A 16662-nucleotide genomic window follows, 5' to 3' on the forward strand; every position below is an offset into this window, starting at 1 on the left:
TGACATGATGACTGGCACCTGTATCAGGAAGCCAGGAAGAATCTGACAAGGCAGAAGGAGTTGCAAGATAAGCATGAGGAGCATGAAATGATGATGGAGGTGGAAGAGCCAAAGGTGTATTTGTTTGTTGATTTGTGGAATTTTGAAAAGAAGGGTAAAAGTTGTGATCAAAGCGATGGAAGCAAGAAAAGGCCACATGTCCAAGTCTGTCACATACTTGACACTGAGGCCTAGAGTCCAAAGAAGAGTATCTGCCACCGCGAGAAAATCTACCACCCCTTCCACGACGTCCATAGAAATTTGCTCTTGAAGGTGGCCTTGCATACGGAGGAGTTGTTTGTGTGTAATTGGCAGAAACTGATCCAAAATCAGGTTTTCGAAAATGATCGAACATATGTTCATGAGCCAAAAGGAGATATTCAGCTTCCATTAGAGAAATTGACTCAATATTTGTCATTACAGCAGAGATATACAATGCATAATCCTCATACAAGCCTTCAGTAATGGCGGTAATATGATCATCAAGGGAGAGGGTATAATCACTTGCTGCTAGAGAATCCACAATCTTTCTTATCTTGGCGAGATATTCAGTAGCAGAAGTTCCACCTTTTCTGATCAACTTGAGTTCAAATTTTAATTGTTAAATCTTGATTTTTGAAGTTTTAGAGAAATAATCTTGAATTTTTGCCCAAACCTGGTGTGCAAAAGCGCAATCTAACATTCTGTTCTTGAAACTATTATCAATTGATGAAAGAAGCCAGGTCGTGAGGTAGTGATCTTTGGTCTTCCATTTCTTGTAGGATTCTGATTCTGTTCCTACAAATCTAGGGGTGGAAACAGGCCAGGTCAGGCCAGGCTTTGCTCTTAACAGGCCTGGCCTGTCATATAGCTGATTGGCCTGAGCCTGGCCTGTAGCCTGTTATAGGCTCTTTATAAAGTACTAGGCCTGGCCTGTTATTCAACCTGGCCTGGCCTAAAGCCTGTTAAAAGGCCTGATATTTTTTTTTTACAAAAATAAAAATATTATTTAAAAAAATTATTTTTTAATAAAAATAGTTATATGTAATATGTCATATATTTAATATTTATAAAAAATTTTAAACTTTTAACATATTTAAAATATACAAAAATATTTATAATAAAATATAATAAATTTAAAATAACTCATAATTTTATTAATAATAAATAATTATTTATATATTTAATTATATTTTAACAGGCCCAGGTAGGCCTGACAGGCCTATAAGGCTAATTAGTGAGCCTGGGCCTGGCCTATTAATGTATTAAAGCTTTTAAAAGAGCCTGGGCCTGTACCTATTTTATAACAGGCCAGGCCAAACATAGGCCAGGCTGCAGGCTCCTAGCAGGCCGCCTGGCCTTTTTCCACCCCTACCTGCAATTCAAGCTGCTTCATTATCAAATCTGGTTGGAATTTTCTCGGGATTAAGATGATCCACCAATTCATTAACATTGTGACATGAAGAGCCAAGTGCTCCCAGGTCTTGAAAGAATTTTCATTGAGTTTATCTATCATAGGTGCAGAAAAAGTAGTTGAATTTGTAGAAGAAGGAGAAAAAGAAGAGTGTGGGATAATTGCTGCCATGAATCTTGGACCTGAGCTCATGATACCATGATAGAAATAAAAGAATACAGAGAAGAGAGAGATTGACAATAGATTTGAATTGAAAATTGAAATAGAATAACTATTGTGCTATTTTTTAGTCCTTTACAACAGAATCATAACCTTCTATTTATACAGCAGAGTTCGTTAGAAGACCTTATCTCTAGAAAGCTAATCAACCTCTAACTAAATCAGTTATAGCTAACTAACAGTTTTACTAACTGTTGCTCATATCTCTAATAAGAAGTTATGGAACCTAAGTAAAAAGGACAATGGTATCTTCTTATTTGCCTATAAATAAGTGGCGTCATTTAGAAAGGTAACATCAAGCCTCGGCAGAAGTTAGGGACCTCTCATTGTACTAAAAGACATCCTCAATCAAAATAAAAATATCAAATATTATTCATGCTGTGTTTCTTACTACTTCCATTGCTGTGATCTTGATTTGTCTACTTCTTGTGTCCTGTAATTTTTTTGAACCGACCTGCACAGTACTATTTCGCTTGTTTTTCTTTTCTTTTTTTTTTGAGTAAAAGACAAATAGGTCCCTGACTTTTTAAAACGAGAACATTTTCATCCCTCAAGATTAGAAAATACATTTCAATCCCTCACGTTTTAAAACGCGTGACAATTAGATCCCTCCGTCGAGTTAGGCTTCAAAACGGCAAAGGAACATGCTGACCTGGAAGGGTAGAGTGTTAGGTGTCCATTTTAGTTGCTGATGTGGATGGAGAACAAATTTTTAATGGACAAATTAGTCCTTGATGCCTAACATATTGCCTCTGCCATGTGAGTTTCTGCTCAATGACCCTCCTACTCTCCTCATTTTGATTATTCTGAAACTTGTTCATAGCTTGCTCCTATTGATTCAAAACCTCCATTTCACTATACAAATTCTTAGTGTTACTAACATACCTATCCATCTTTCTCACCATACCTTCCATATGCTTAACCAAGAACCCTAATTCATTGACATCTACGACCCCACTCACAATGTCACCATACACATGCTCAAATCCCTACAATGCAGGAACAGAACACTTCTTCCCTAACCATATTTATGTAAGACTATATACATAAACACTAGCACTAAAATGAAGACTATATATATAAATTGCATTCCAAGAATTAAGTCACTATTTTCTGGGAGCACAAATATTGGAGATCATTTGATATATCAAAAGCATCATCCAGATGCTTGAAATTGACCTTGAAATTGACCTTGAAATATACACACAAACACACTAAACTGGGACCACTAAATACACAAATTGTTAATTTGTTATCACCTTCTTGGTCTGGTTGAAGTGGTATATCCGAACATGGCACATACATATAAGACAACCAACTAAGAAGAAGCCGACATCAAGCTAACCAATATCCTTTTCCGAAGCTTGGTCGAACAAGAACCTTGAGGTAGCCATCACCCGCCTTTGCATAGCCATCAATCATGATCGTGAAAGAAGCAACACTCTTTTCCGGCATAGCATCAAGCACTACCTTAGCATTGCTCAAATCCCCCCACCTTCACAAAATCCCATATCATCGCATTCCATGATGCCACATTCCTCTGAGGCATTTCATCAAACAGCCTCTTTGCCTCCACCATATCCCCAACCTTCACATAGCCAACCACCATAGCCGTCTATGAAACTACATTCTTCTCAGACATTCCATCAAACACCTTGCGAGCATCACCAATTTTTCCACATTTCCCATACATATCAACCAAACAGGTTCCAATACACATATCACCTTCAACCTCCACACCTCAACGCCGAGCCATGGAGCAATTTTCCTTCCCATGATCTGCACATGCTTGAACAGGCCTTAATTACAGAAGAGTAAGTGTACCTATCGGGAGAAGACCCATGTGCCTTCATGTAAATAAAAGCAGAGAGGGCGTCGAAAAAGTAACTTCCTTTGGTGTGGGCTCCAATGAGGGAGTTCTAGAGAAAAGGGGAAGGGCCAAGGACGCGGTCGAAGACGGAGGTGTAATATGAAGTAGTGGCGGCAAAGGAGGCGGAAAGGAAAATGAAGCGGGAGATGATGAGGTAATCTTGCTCTAAACCTCGTTGGATGATGTAGGCGTGGACTTGGTAGAGGTGATGAATGGTCTTGCAGGCCTTAAAAAGGGTGATAATGGCGATAGTTGAACGCGGCGGAGAAGAAGAGTGTCGAAATATTGAATTCATCAGAAGAACGGCGTCGTTTTGGCCTTAAGAGACGAATTTGTTCACTAATAATTTGTCCCAATCCACTTCAACAAGTGTAACGGACACATCATTCCGTTGCCGTTTTTGCCCAAAATGGACGGAAGGGTATAATTGTCGGCCGTTTTAAAACGTGAGTGATCAAAATGTATTTTCCAATCTTGAGGGACGAAAATGTCGTCTTAAAAGGTTAGGGACTTATTTGTCTTTTACTCTTTTTTGTATTAAAATGGGGCCGGAATCCAAAACTACATATCTACAATATGTCTATAAGAAAAAAAATAAGTCAAAAAGAAAACATCCGGGTTTATGTCCATGCAATCAATAGTTATAGCTCACAAAAAACAAAACCCCAATGAACATTCAAGCTTTTCAAATATAATCCAATCCATTTACAATAACCCAAAGTCCCAAACACACAAAAAAAGAAATTTGTGGGATGTTATTTTTCAAATCTCCAATCTTCAAGCAAACCACTGTCTCTTAGAAGCAAGCTCGTGTACCAATCAATACACATTTCTTACAATAATGTATTCCCTTCAATTCAAAACAATTATAATTAATTTGGACAACATATCACATTAAAACACCAATATCTCCGATATTCTATTCAGATGTACTGAGTTCTTAATCTACTGCTTTGTCCAAACGTAGAATTATTTTGAAATGAAAGAAGGTAATTAATGAGAACTACCTCCCATATTAGGTTTCTGAATTAAATTTCTGTGATGAAAGAAGACTCTTTGTCAGCCATATTGCTGTTTCTCTTGATGAGACAGTGTCTTCTCCAAATGGTCTTAACACAGCAGCCAGTTCATCAAGTTTCCCTTGTTTAAGCAGCTGAGCACATAACTCAAGCAAAGCTTCCAGAGCATCAGCTCTGTTCTGGGATCTATTAATCAACACACTCTTTGTTGTTCCGTCCCCACCTTTTGAAGTAGGTCTGCTTAAAGAAATGCCATTTGTCGCTTTATCAACAACTACTGCGGCATTACTGCCTTCTTTATGCGCAGCTGTGGTTGCAACGCCTTCATCCTTGCCGGGAAGTGTATCGTTACTTGCAGATGACAAGCAGTCCAAATGTGAGACTTCAGTAAATACATCATGGTTTTCACTTTTCTTTAAGCTGCTATCAGATTCGGTGTCTTTCTCGAGCCTGACCGGCTGCAAAACTGGGGATGATCTTTCTTCGTTGACAAAGTCATCTTTATCATTGCCGACAGTACTGTCTTGACTAGACATTATTGATTTACAGGAGTCCATGGGTTTGGGAAGAGTGTCTTCGATTTTTGTGGCTGCTGTAGTTACATTAACTGAATCTGACTGGAGAAAATTTTCAGCAGCAAATCCTTGTTCCACATTCACAGAATCTAGTGTACTCTTTGATGTGATCTCACTTTCTGTTGCTTCCTTTGCAAGTCTACCTTTAAAGTCTGCTTCCTTGCACACACTGCAAATGGTTGAATCAGAAGTAATTGACCCATCTTTCGAGCCACTAACACTGGCTGCAGTTTCCATCGTGTAGCTGGTAGGATCAACCATCTTGGTTTCAAGGAAGTCTTCGGCACTTGTCGAGACTCTTAGTTTGCCATCATTATGATGATTAGTTACATGTACCTCCGTAAGACGAACTTGCTCCATATGATTTGCAAATCCTTCTTGTTTTTCTCTATGATCTCTGCCACCACTAGATTTTTTGGGAGATTGCTTTGTTTTATCCTTTGGGCTACTATTTATGAGATGTACCGGAAGAAAAACAGGCGATGCATTGCGACAGCGAAGAACATAAGGTAGTAAATGAGGATGCCTTAATAACTCGGCTGCCTGTTTACAAAGAAAAGCAGCTTAAGAATCAACAGTTCCATATTAATTCAAAAGACTCAACAAAGGCTAGGTTGGACTCAACTGTAGGTCTATGTTCTGGATTTCTCCTCAGCATGCTTTTAATCAGTTGTTTCCTGTTGAACATAGGTCACCTCAATTCAAGTTACAGCATTTCAATATATATATCTAATGAAGAAACAGTGGGAAAATAATGGCAACCTTTCATTGAATTAAAATATAGTTAATTGGTTATGTTCACTTTTTAAGGAAAATATTTTTATCATTGATTAAAAGCAACAATAGAGTCACTACTAGTAGTTTTGAGGAAGCTACTTACAGTGTGGGAGTGTAAACAATTGGAAATGGAGAAATCGAGGATCTATTTATCTTATTGATTAGTCCTGCCCTGTCCTGTTTCATTCATTCGTCAAATTATTTTGCTCAATAATCCATGGAAGACTTCATTGTAATAATAACACCAAATGCTTGCAGATGCTTAAAGTTTGTTGTTACCGGAGCACGAAGTGCTGGTTGATGTGCGACGATTTCAAACATGCAGCAACCTTTACATACAAAGAGATGTCATTCTTAGACAACGTCAGTATCATACGACTGTTAGAATCAGGCATCCGTAACTCTTACCAAGGGCCCATATATCGGATTTATAACCGTAAGGTATATTATCTAGAAGCTCAGGACACATGTAGTTTGGAGTTCCAATAACCTAAAGATATAATGGTGCAAACAATAAGTAAACATCAATGTGTAGCTAGTTAGGTAATAGGTATCTAATCATTAGTGTTATGAATAATTGAATATTGAGAAAGAGGAAAAGAGCTGTCCATTTTACATTGAAAAACATCAATTTCTTGGCATGGCCTATGTTGCGCGAATACAAATGAGTTCTAAACATGTAAATACAACAATTTTTATGAAAAAGTTGTCACAAATTTAAGAACTTCAGGTAGTAATATTTATGCAGCATATGATACACATATGTGACTGAAAATGAAGTATTTGTGTATCATAGGGCCTGATAGTCCACTACAAGGGAAACAACTACAAACAAGTATATCAAAGAAGGCAGCAGAGAAAAACAATGAGATATTAATATGCAATACCGGGGAAGGAAGGTCTTCTTTATTAAGTAGCTTTGCAAGACCAAAGTCACCTGCATCATCCATATTCTTCAGGCAACATGAAACAGAATATGGAGGAAACTAAAAGTGACAAGGTTTCAAAGCATAAACCCTTCATACCTAGCTGAATGTTATTGTCTCTCGTGAGGAGTATGTTGGAACACTGAAATTAAATTAAGTTGTATCAATATAAACATCATGTAAGGATTTCTCTTCCAGAACAAGGAAATAGGTAATACCTTAAGATCTCTGTGGAGTACTCGATTGGAGTGCAGGTAGTCCACAGCTAGCAACAACTGAGTCATCCATTTGCAAACTCTCTAGAAGATAAAAAGGCAGCAAATCATGGGTGGCACACAAACATAAAGAGAGGAAGGAGATAAGGAATTCAATGAGAAAATATAGGAAATGGAAGGAAAAAATATGAGAGGGCATAGACTAAAACCAAACAAGTAACTAGAAAGTATCCATAAAGTTGATAAGGAACATTTTTCTTAGGGTTAAATGATAACTGATTATTTCATCCCTCTCATTTTAGAAGGTCCCCCAGAAAGAGAGATTTTATCAACCTTTCCTTCCCTTCTCCATCAAAATACCCTACGGATTAATTACCTCCTCAGGGAAGAATGATCCTCGAGCTTTCTTTATATACTGAGCCCTGCTCAACAAGAATGAATGTGTTCCATAATTAGGACTCCTTAGTGCATAAATGATTACATATATGCAATTACAAGACCTGAGAGTTGAGAACTCCTCGAACATTATTATGCTATGAAAAGATTATTATAATTTGTTGATCAAGCTTTGTTGCTTGTTGCTGCTGTTGTGTCTTCCAATCAAGGTTCTAAGCAGAAAGGTTATTTGGTTTATTTTGGGGGGAAAAAATAAACATCAATTGACAAGGATTGTTCAAGGTTCTCCGCTATGCATTAATGACAAACATTTCTATCAATATCATAGAATAAGCAATAAACACGTCTAGAAGGAGGCATGAAGAAGTGGCAGGAAATAACCTCTAACGATTCACTTACGGAAGTGGCAGGAAGACACATCTGAAGGAGGCATGAAGAAGCAGAGAAGGCTACATATAATTAACCAAGATGAAATTGGGAAGTCGACAAAAATATAAATGCAGCCAATCAGATGACAATTTGCAGTGTACAGCTCTGGTGACCAAAATGCAGATGAAAGGAGCATCATACTTTGCAAATGGTCAAGCTATTTCCTAGTGGGGAGACCAATCTAGCAAACCAATGGTTAAAATTGTTCAGAGCCTCCAACCGCTTGGACTAACTCATAACCAAGTGACCCAAGTGCTTTCATATTTGCAGAACCTTTTGCCTTATTTCTATAGTACACTACATGATACACCATCCCAAGAATACATGAAGAGGAAGTATTAAACATGATGGGCTTGGGAATGTGGATGATTCGCTGTGTTCTAGAGGAGAATAAGCAGAGCATTGGACAAATAACAATACTATCAGCAGAAAAGATGTGACAACACAGATATTGGTAATCAATTTTGCCATCTTTTCATAACCAAATTGTTCCCAGTCAGACTAGAAAACCAGGAACCAGTTATTCCGAGTCCAATTTAGAACTCAGGGATCTAAAAGCTTTTTCCACCAAAGAGATTATTTCAAACCCAATTTATTCCCGACTTGTCAAGTTAACCCTTAAAAAATGTATTTTAAAAGCCAGGAAACCCATGTTAAACTGGTCAACTTTGACACGGTTTGAACCAGCCAACTTTTGCAAAATAATTCAAAACATCTTCACTATACTGGTTATTTGGTTTCTAATCTATACCCAAAATTCAGTATTCTTACTCCTGTTAATTTTTCCAGTTAGAACAAGCTAGCTCCTTGTAGTGCAATAAGAATCTAGTATCAAATACACAGTTTATACGAATTGGGTTGGTGTGGGTATGGGCGTGGTCTGGTGCTTGGTTCGTTCATTTGTGTTTTGTTCTTAACTTTCAGTATGTTTAGATGTCTTGATCTGTGCCTAGGTGATGGTATCCCAACATATTCATCGATAAGCCCGGTTATTACCAGTACATTACGAAAAGTTACATCAAATAAAAAAATTTGATATATAGATAGATAATTTGATGACCATGATTACAGAGCACTTTCATGTCAGTCCTCTTAGATAAATTGATATATAGATAGATAATTTATTTAACATTTAATTCAAATTATATTGGTCATGTTTAAAGTTGAATACTTGTCACCTTCAATTTAATAAGGGTAAAGTATATTTTTTGTCCTTGAAGTTTAGCAAAAGTTTTAAAAATACCCCTAAGTTTTATTTGTTTCAATTTTATCTCAAAAGTTTTCGATTTGCATCGAATATACCCCCGATAGCTAAATTTTCAAAAAATTTAAGACCAATCCAACAAAAATGCATGAAAATTATGCTTGATTTGCTTGTGTTGAAGGTTGTTCTTATGAAATTGTTGTTGAATTGGTCCCAAATTTTTCGAAAAATTAGCGGCCAGGGTATAGTTGATGCAAATCGAAAACTTTTGGGACAAAATTGAAACAAAATAAAACTTGGGGGTACTTTTGAAACTTTTGCCAAACTTCAAGAACAAAAAATATAATTTACCCATTTAATAATTAAAGTTCAGAATAACACCACCATTCCAAAGGTACAATGCTATATAACATTTAGTCCAGTATAAAAGTTTGTATTCTATACACATTTACATTCAACAGGATTTCACTTGAAAAAATGTCTCAATATAAGAAGACCATTCTGGACCTTCTACCCAATTGCTTAAGCTTTCAGGTAAATAGTTTACAAGTACAAAGCCAATGAAACATTCATTTTTTAAAATTAAAATAAAATAAAATAAAATTTCCTTTTCAGATATCATTCTATGGAAACATGTATTACTGAAACAATATGCTTACATCTTAATTTATGCTAGAAACCATTAGTGTAACAAAAATTACTATACTTACATGTCACCTCCTTCACAATAAGCAGATATAATGTATACATAGTCCCCCTACACAACATGAAATAATATCTTAAATATAGATAAACATTGAAACAAGTCGATACATCCATAGAACTTCAACTTTGACATTTCACCTTTATATAAATGCACAAATGACATATAAGAATAAAAATAAAATAGATCATTTCTATACCTTTTTTACCCAAGCATCTTTGCACTCCACAATATAAGGGCTACTTAGTTTTGCAATCAGGTTCATCTGTAACAGAAAGTGAGACAACATTGTCATTCTTCTATAAGCAGGTAGGAAACTACATTCAATTCCAGCTTCTGTAAACCTCTTGGCATTGATGCCAATTAAACCAGTCTTAAGAATATCATCTTATCTTATATTTGTAGAAACCTAGTTCCAGATGGTACTTGGGTCAAAATATAAATCCCACAGTATATCACATAGTGCTCACAACATTTTGAAAGCATTAAAAATAAATAATCAGTCCCACAGAACAAATTGCCTCCACTCTCAAAGTTATTAAACTCTCAAGTTAACTCTAAGAATTTAGAGATCTAACTCCTCAAATCAGGTTTACCATTTTTCAAGTAAGCTCTTACATATCATTAAGATATAAGAAACAATACAAAGGAGTGGAGGAAAAGATATCCTACAAGACCAAAAGAAATACAAAAAACCACTCACTTCAATGATGTGTAGCTTTCCAATATCTAATCATGTATGAGAGGGAAAGTCTTTGAAAAAAACATATGCTTTAGACCGTATAGATGCTAGACGCCTAATTCTATCCCAAATAATAATTTTTCAACAGAGAATCTATCACTAAATGTGCATATATTGCATTCTAGCCAAATACTCCATATAGTGGCATATATTGCACATTGCAACAAAGATTTTGCCTTGTTCTTTCTCCTAAAACCTTCAAACCTCATACAAAAGAAACTGATCAAATGATGGGGGCACAGCCAAGATTCTCCAAAAACGCCGAACAAAGAATTCCGCAAAGAATCAGCCATAGGGCAGTGTATCTTACTAGTTTACAAGTTAAGTTTTACAATTCAAGTTTACCTAAACTCTAATTTACATGAACTGTAAAATTTAATTACCTTGTCCACTCTGGACATTTGATGAATAACTAAAAAAATAATGATGTTTAGCATAAAACTTAGAAGATTTTCATCAAATTAAATTTGGTTTCACTGGTAGCCATCATTTTTTACCGTGTCTGTGCAGAGGAAATAATTTCTTCTACTCTTGACCGCATTCAGATGGTTTACCTATCACAGGGACATACATAGCTAACTACAATGCAATCACAGGTCATAATGGAAGACAATAAAATTATTGAGCGGTAGAAACTAGTTAGTTTGGCCAATTCATGCTAATCAAACAATAGTAAGCATCGATTAATTGTTACTATTTAAGTACTTACGGTGCAGTTTGTTCAACTTTTTCTCTTTGAAAAAAAAAAAAATTTTTGGTTTTAAACTAAAAAACCCGCTGTCCATAGAAATTACTCATTTCAGCTTCTACACAAAACTAAGAACAGAAACAAACGGACCCATATATATATATTGAAAAACAATATTCAATTTCACGCAAAAGAATAATAGCCTGTAAAATCAATTAGGATAGAATGTAGAAAGAGAATAATAATACTAATAAGACCATAATGATGACAATTAAGATACCCATCAAGTGCATAAAGGGGGTTGTTACACCAACCAACCTCTTGGGGTGCTGATGATAGCTGTGACTTATCTGTTTGCTTAGAGAACCGAATCTTCTTGAGCACACACCTACCAGGAATTAAATCATCAATGTATAGCAACAGTTAAAGAACATGACAAGTTTCCATCTCCAAAAACTTTCATAAAATAGCAAAGTATGGAAAGTTAACAGTTATTGAATTAACTGGGTTTCCAGTTCAAGTGCCAACAATTAAACACAAAATTCTATTAAAAAGGGGGGAAAGAATGTTGCCTTTTTAATAGTAGGGTTTTCAATTTGTGTACTAAGAATAAATTTTAAAATGCAATCATTCAAATTAAATGCTAACTGCTATAGAGAGTTAGAGACCTCACATTGCTTCTAATTCTCACAACTAAACACTAAAATTACAGAAACATTGAAAAACAATGGATCTTGAACCCTTCATGGAGCCTGATATAGCAGTTACACCCAAAAAAAAAAAAAAAACAAAAGAACAGAAAAAGGAGCATATTATTACCGTTGTTTCTGAGTTTTATGGAGAACAAGAAAAGTGGCACCCAATGTTCCTCTTCCAAGCTGCTGTATCACTTCATAATCTTCCATCTTGTCACTCTCCATTGGAAAACTTTAGAAGAATCTAGAACACACAAACAGAATGAAAGCACTGAAGAAGCTCCTGATTTATGTACAAGGTTCTTTTTTTGAGATTGACAATTTCTAGTAACAAAACCTCTTATAGCTAGAAGAGCATTTAACTAAACACAAAAACTAATGGATTTCAGCAACCATGAAGAGGTGCTAACAAATATCACATAAGAAATTAGTAAAACAACATTCCACAATTATTGATTATTAATTAAGAGAGTAAACTTAAACTACCTTCTCAGAATGCTGAACAAAAAAATGGAAAATAGGAGAACCAAGAAAATTGGGTATGATTTGATGACTTAGCGAAAAGGAAAGAGATGGAGAAAGACAAGAAAGTCAAGTAAATGCCAAAAGAAATGCCATGTAGGTCAGACATGTTTGTCAGTTTTATTATTATTATACTATGACTAATTTAGGAAATGATAACTGTTAACTGAGAAGATTATTAATTACAAAATTTTATATATAAAAAATTTAAAATTTAAAATTTAAAATTTTTAATATATTTATTAAAAAATTTTTAATTTTTCTACTAATAATAAATTTAATATATATTTTAATAATAATTAATTTTTAATTTGTATTTTATAGTTTACTATATATTTTATAGGGTTGATTAATATATAATTTGTTATTAATATGATTTATTCTATTTTTAATATGTGTAGATATACTCTAAATTTAAGAACGATAATAACCACCTGGTATACTAAGCTAAACGCACAGCCATAGGTTATATCAAAAGATTAATTGTGTATTACTCCAATATTATTGGTTAAATAAATAAAATTTTGAGTTTTACTAGAAAATGACTTATGAGTCTTTTGAGAGCAGACATTGGAAATTTTAATGGTGGAAGTCTTTATAATTTTTAATACATTAAAGATTGATAATTTAAAATTTTTATTTTAATAAATACTTTTAGAGTACATATTACCAAAATTCCAAGTTTTAATATATATAATCATTTAGTAAAATGTTTTCACATTAATAATTATAATAAAAATAAAAAATATGTTAAAAGAGAAAAGGTATACAAATAACTGAATAAGGATTTGTGAAGTTGATGCGGAAAATGGTGTCTACTGCTGTATTTTTTTTTCTTTTTGTTTTTTTTTTATTTATGTATTTATTTTTTGGACTCGTGTCTACCGTTGTATATTATGATTAATTGATTATTATCGGTTATGTATAACAGAAAAATAATAGTCCTGTCAATTTTTTCATTTTCAAACACAAAATAAAGAGAGTTTGCTAGCATCTACAGTCCAAAATTGATGACATTCACGAGAGAGGAATGTTGGCAGCACCAAAGTGTGAAGTCACAGTCGTTCTACTTCTACTTGATACAATCAAATATAAATAACCAAAAATGCAATCTTGAGTGGTATGAAAGTTGAAACTACGAATATTTATTCACTTATGAAGGCCAGCATACCATATGTTGTAAGCAAAATTGGGCTAAAAAATTGTATGGCATAAAACAGTGTCAAATTCCAAAAATTGGGTTTATTTGTATTTTACAAAATAGGGAACGAATTCGAAATTAACAAAATGTGAGATGAATTGTAATTATTTATTTTTTAAAAAAGGAATTTGCCAGAAACCTTTCTAATTTTAATTTTTTTTTAAAATAAGTCGTCAGATCGATTTGAATTTTCTTTTAAAAGCAAAATTTTAAAAATAACTTTTGTAACATCTCAATTATTTTATCATATTTATTATTCAATAATTAATTAATTAAATTCGTAATAATTTAAATTTTAATTTTATAATAAAATATTAGAAGATAATTCAATTAAAAAACAAACTTATCTAATTTAAAATTTGAAAATATAAAAATATTAATTAATTAAATTCGTAATAAATTTGAATTTGTCTATCTTCTATTATATTTATACACTTTTTCTACTTCATTATAAGAAAAATCATTATCTTTTCTCATTTGTTTATTCTCACTCTAAACCATTCGTCAAATTATTCACAAATTCTATTCATATATTATTTGAGAAGGTATCCTCTCTAAACTATGCAAACTATGGAGATCAATAATATGGAGATTTTCTTTCTACAATAAAACTAACACGGGCTTAGAGATTTGCATAGGACTCATATCTTCCGCAAACTCAACTTTTATATTGAGTTCATCAAAAAATAAAATATATCCTTAGTCAAAAATTCATACCTACATCAAAACACACACAAAATTTAGCCAAGTCTTTTTTCGCTAACAAATCATGTCTATTTGGACTAAATTCCCAAAGTGATCCTGACATTAACGTTGTGCACTAAAATCGTCTTTGAGATTTCAATTGCACCAATTACATTCTTGAGATTGAAAAAATTGCACCATATTAGCCCCTAACCTGTTTTTCGTTAACGATGCGCTGATGTGGCTTGATGACGTGGACATTTGGTGACATGTGTCACCACATAGTTTGGCCACGTGTAACGATATGATGACGTGTCGGTCAGTGACACGTGGTATGCTGACGTGGATCGTTACGCCACGTGTCACAATGCTATTTTGCCACTTGTCGAATTATGCTACGTGTTACAATATTATTTGTCCGCGTGTCATTCACTATGTTATCATTACATTTGCACCAAATTGGTCCTTTACTTTACATTACATGACTCATTTTCGTCTCTAAAATTTAATGTCGTGTACTAAATTAGTCTCTTAATCAGTTTTTTCTCCTTTTTTATAAATTTAAAATTTTTAATATCTTTGAATATACTAATTTTAATTTTATCTTTTTACAAGTTATTTAAATACAAGTGTTTTTATAAAATATTTTTAAAATTTTAGTTTTAATTATACAAATTTTTTTTACAATATTTTATTAAAAGAATGTAAGTTAAAAGTATAATAATATTTCTTAATACAAACTTTTTAATATTTAACACCTAATAAATATTTTAAGAATACTTGATAAAATACTTATCAACTAATATAAATTAATTATTTCCATCCGTATTAAGAATGTCTGATTCCCCATATGATTGACTTCTCACTAAATTAATAAGATAGATTTATACTATCGATTATAATAACTCATTTTATCTATAACTTAGCTAGACAGCCTTTTCATATATTATACTAGTAATTAATATAAGTACTTATTGTAACCATGACTTGAATAATATATTAAAACAGATACAAATAAACACAAGAGGTAATAATAAAGTTTTTGATTTAGTTAACATGTGCTCTAATGATACAAGTTAAAATTATTAATTAAAAAATTTATTATGAAAAATTGTATAATAAAAAATATAATTAAAATTAGAGTATAAAAAATATTGAGAATTTTAAATTTACAAAAAAATGAGAAAAAACTTAAGAAGGAACTAATTTGGTGCATGACATTCAATTTCAGGAAGTAAAATGAGTCATCTGATACAAAGTAAGGGACTAATTTGGTGCATATGTAATAATGATATAGTGGATGACACGTGAACAAATAACATTGTGACATGTGACATAATCAAACACGTGACAAAATAGCATTGTGACACGTGGCATAACCATCCACATCAACATGCCACGTGTCGCTGACTGACACGTCATCATATCGTTACACGTTGTCATGTATTACCAAAGGTCGACATCAACGCGTCGTTAACGAAAAACGGGCCAGGAAATAATATGGTGTAATTTTTCCAATTTCAGAAATGTAATTGGTGCAATTAGAATCTCAAGGACGATTTTGTAAATCATGTTGCTTGTATGCGAAGTTTGTATTCGTAGGTTTTGATGAATGACAAACCAACAAACGACATGAAAGACAAACCAACAAACAACTTGAATGAACAAGCATGTTGAAAGATCAACCAGCATTCAACGTTGAGGAATGAAGAGTTGAAAGCAACACAATAACAACAAGAAACTCAAGTCCACAACATTTGAAGACAAGTATAGTGTCTTAGGACTTAGGTAACTTCTTGTTAAGAACCAATTGCTAAATCTCTCAACACACACTCACAAAAATGTTTTGATGCACATCTTGCAATTCGATGCTAGCCAAATGGTTTAAAACTTGTTTTCAAAGGTACAAAAGCATAGGAATTGACTCCAACAAGTTTGAGATCAATCCTAAGTATTTTGAAGTGATTTTAAGCCATTTTTTAAGGTTTGCATCGATGCACACTCATCTTGCATCGATGCAAAGCATGCGACGACTTGTTGTATCGATGCAAAGATGTTTGCATCGATGCAACCTAGCTGAAAATTCAAATTTCAGCTTCAAAGACACATTTGCATCGATGCAAAGTGTTATGCATCGATGCAAATGATTCAAAAACATAAAAAACGGCTAGTTTTGACAAAAAGGCTCCATCCTATTAACTCCCCAACGTTTCTAAGGTTTGGGGAGTCTATAAATAGATGGATTGAAGCCTTATTTCAAATACGTGAGTATTTGCAAACTATCTTGTTCATATTCTTTCATTCTACACAATTTTTTAAGGTGTTATGATACACAATTTGAGAGAGCAATATCAATTGGTTCAAT

At 33.6% G+C, this 16662-nt stretch overlaps 1 protein-coding gene across 3 annotated transcripts; it reads right to left on the reverse strand.

Annotated features, from left to right (window-relative positions):
* Positions 1–4162: 4162 nt before the first annotated feature.
* On the reverse strand, positions 4163–12515 carry LOC112745891 (serine/threonine-protein kinase Nek6). Of its 3 annotated transcripts, XM_025794903.3 has the most exons (14): positions 12377–12515; positions 12015–12134; positions 11514–11583; positions 9965–10030; positions 9773–9819; positions 7410–7455; positions 7037–7117; positions 6918–6960; positions 6780–6829; positions 6301–6382; positions 6172–6221; positions 5996–6069; positions 5741–5792; positions 4163–5658 (listed from the first exon to the last, which is right to left on the reverse strand). In XM_025794903.3, exons 2-14 carry the CDS (start codon positions 12113–12115, stop codon positions 4537–4539), a joined length of 1884 nt encoding a protein of 627 aa, XP_025650688.1. In that variant the 5' UTR covers positions 12116–12134; positions 12377–12515; the 3' UTR covers positions 4163–4536. The 3 variants fall into 3 exon arrangements, with proteins under 3 accessions (XP_025650688.1, XP_072074375.1, XP_072074377.1); XM_072218274.1 differs by lacking the exon at positions 12377–12515 and having other exon boundaries at positions 12015–12376; XM_072218276.1 differs by lacking the exon at positions 12377–12515 and having other exon boundaries at positions 11005–11583; positions 12015–12136.
* Between the last annotated feature and the right edge of the window lie 4147 nt (positions 12516–16662).

The sequence above is a fragment of the Arachis hypogaea genome, chromosome 2, assembly GCF_003086295.3.
Source record: "Arachis hypogaea cultivar Tifrunner chromosome 2, arahy.Tifrunner.gnm2.J5K5, whole genome shotgun sequence".
NCBI lineage: Eukaryota > Viridiplantae > Streptophyta > Magnoliopsida > Fabales > Fabaceae > Arachis > Arachis hypogaea.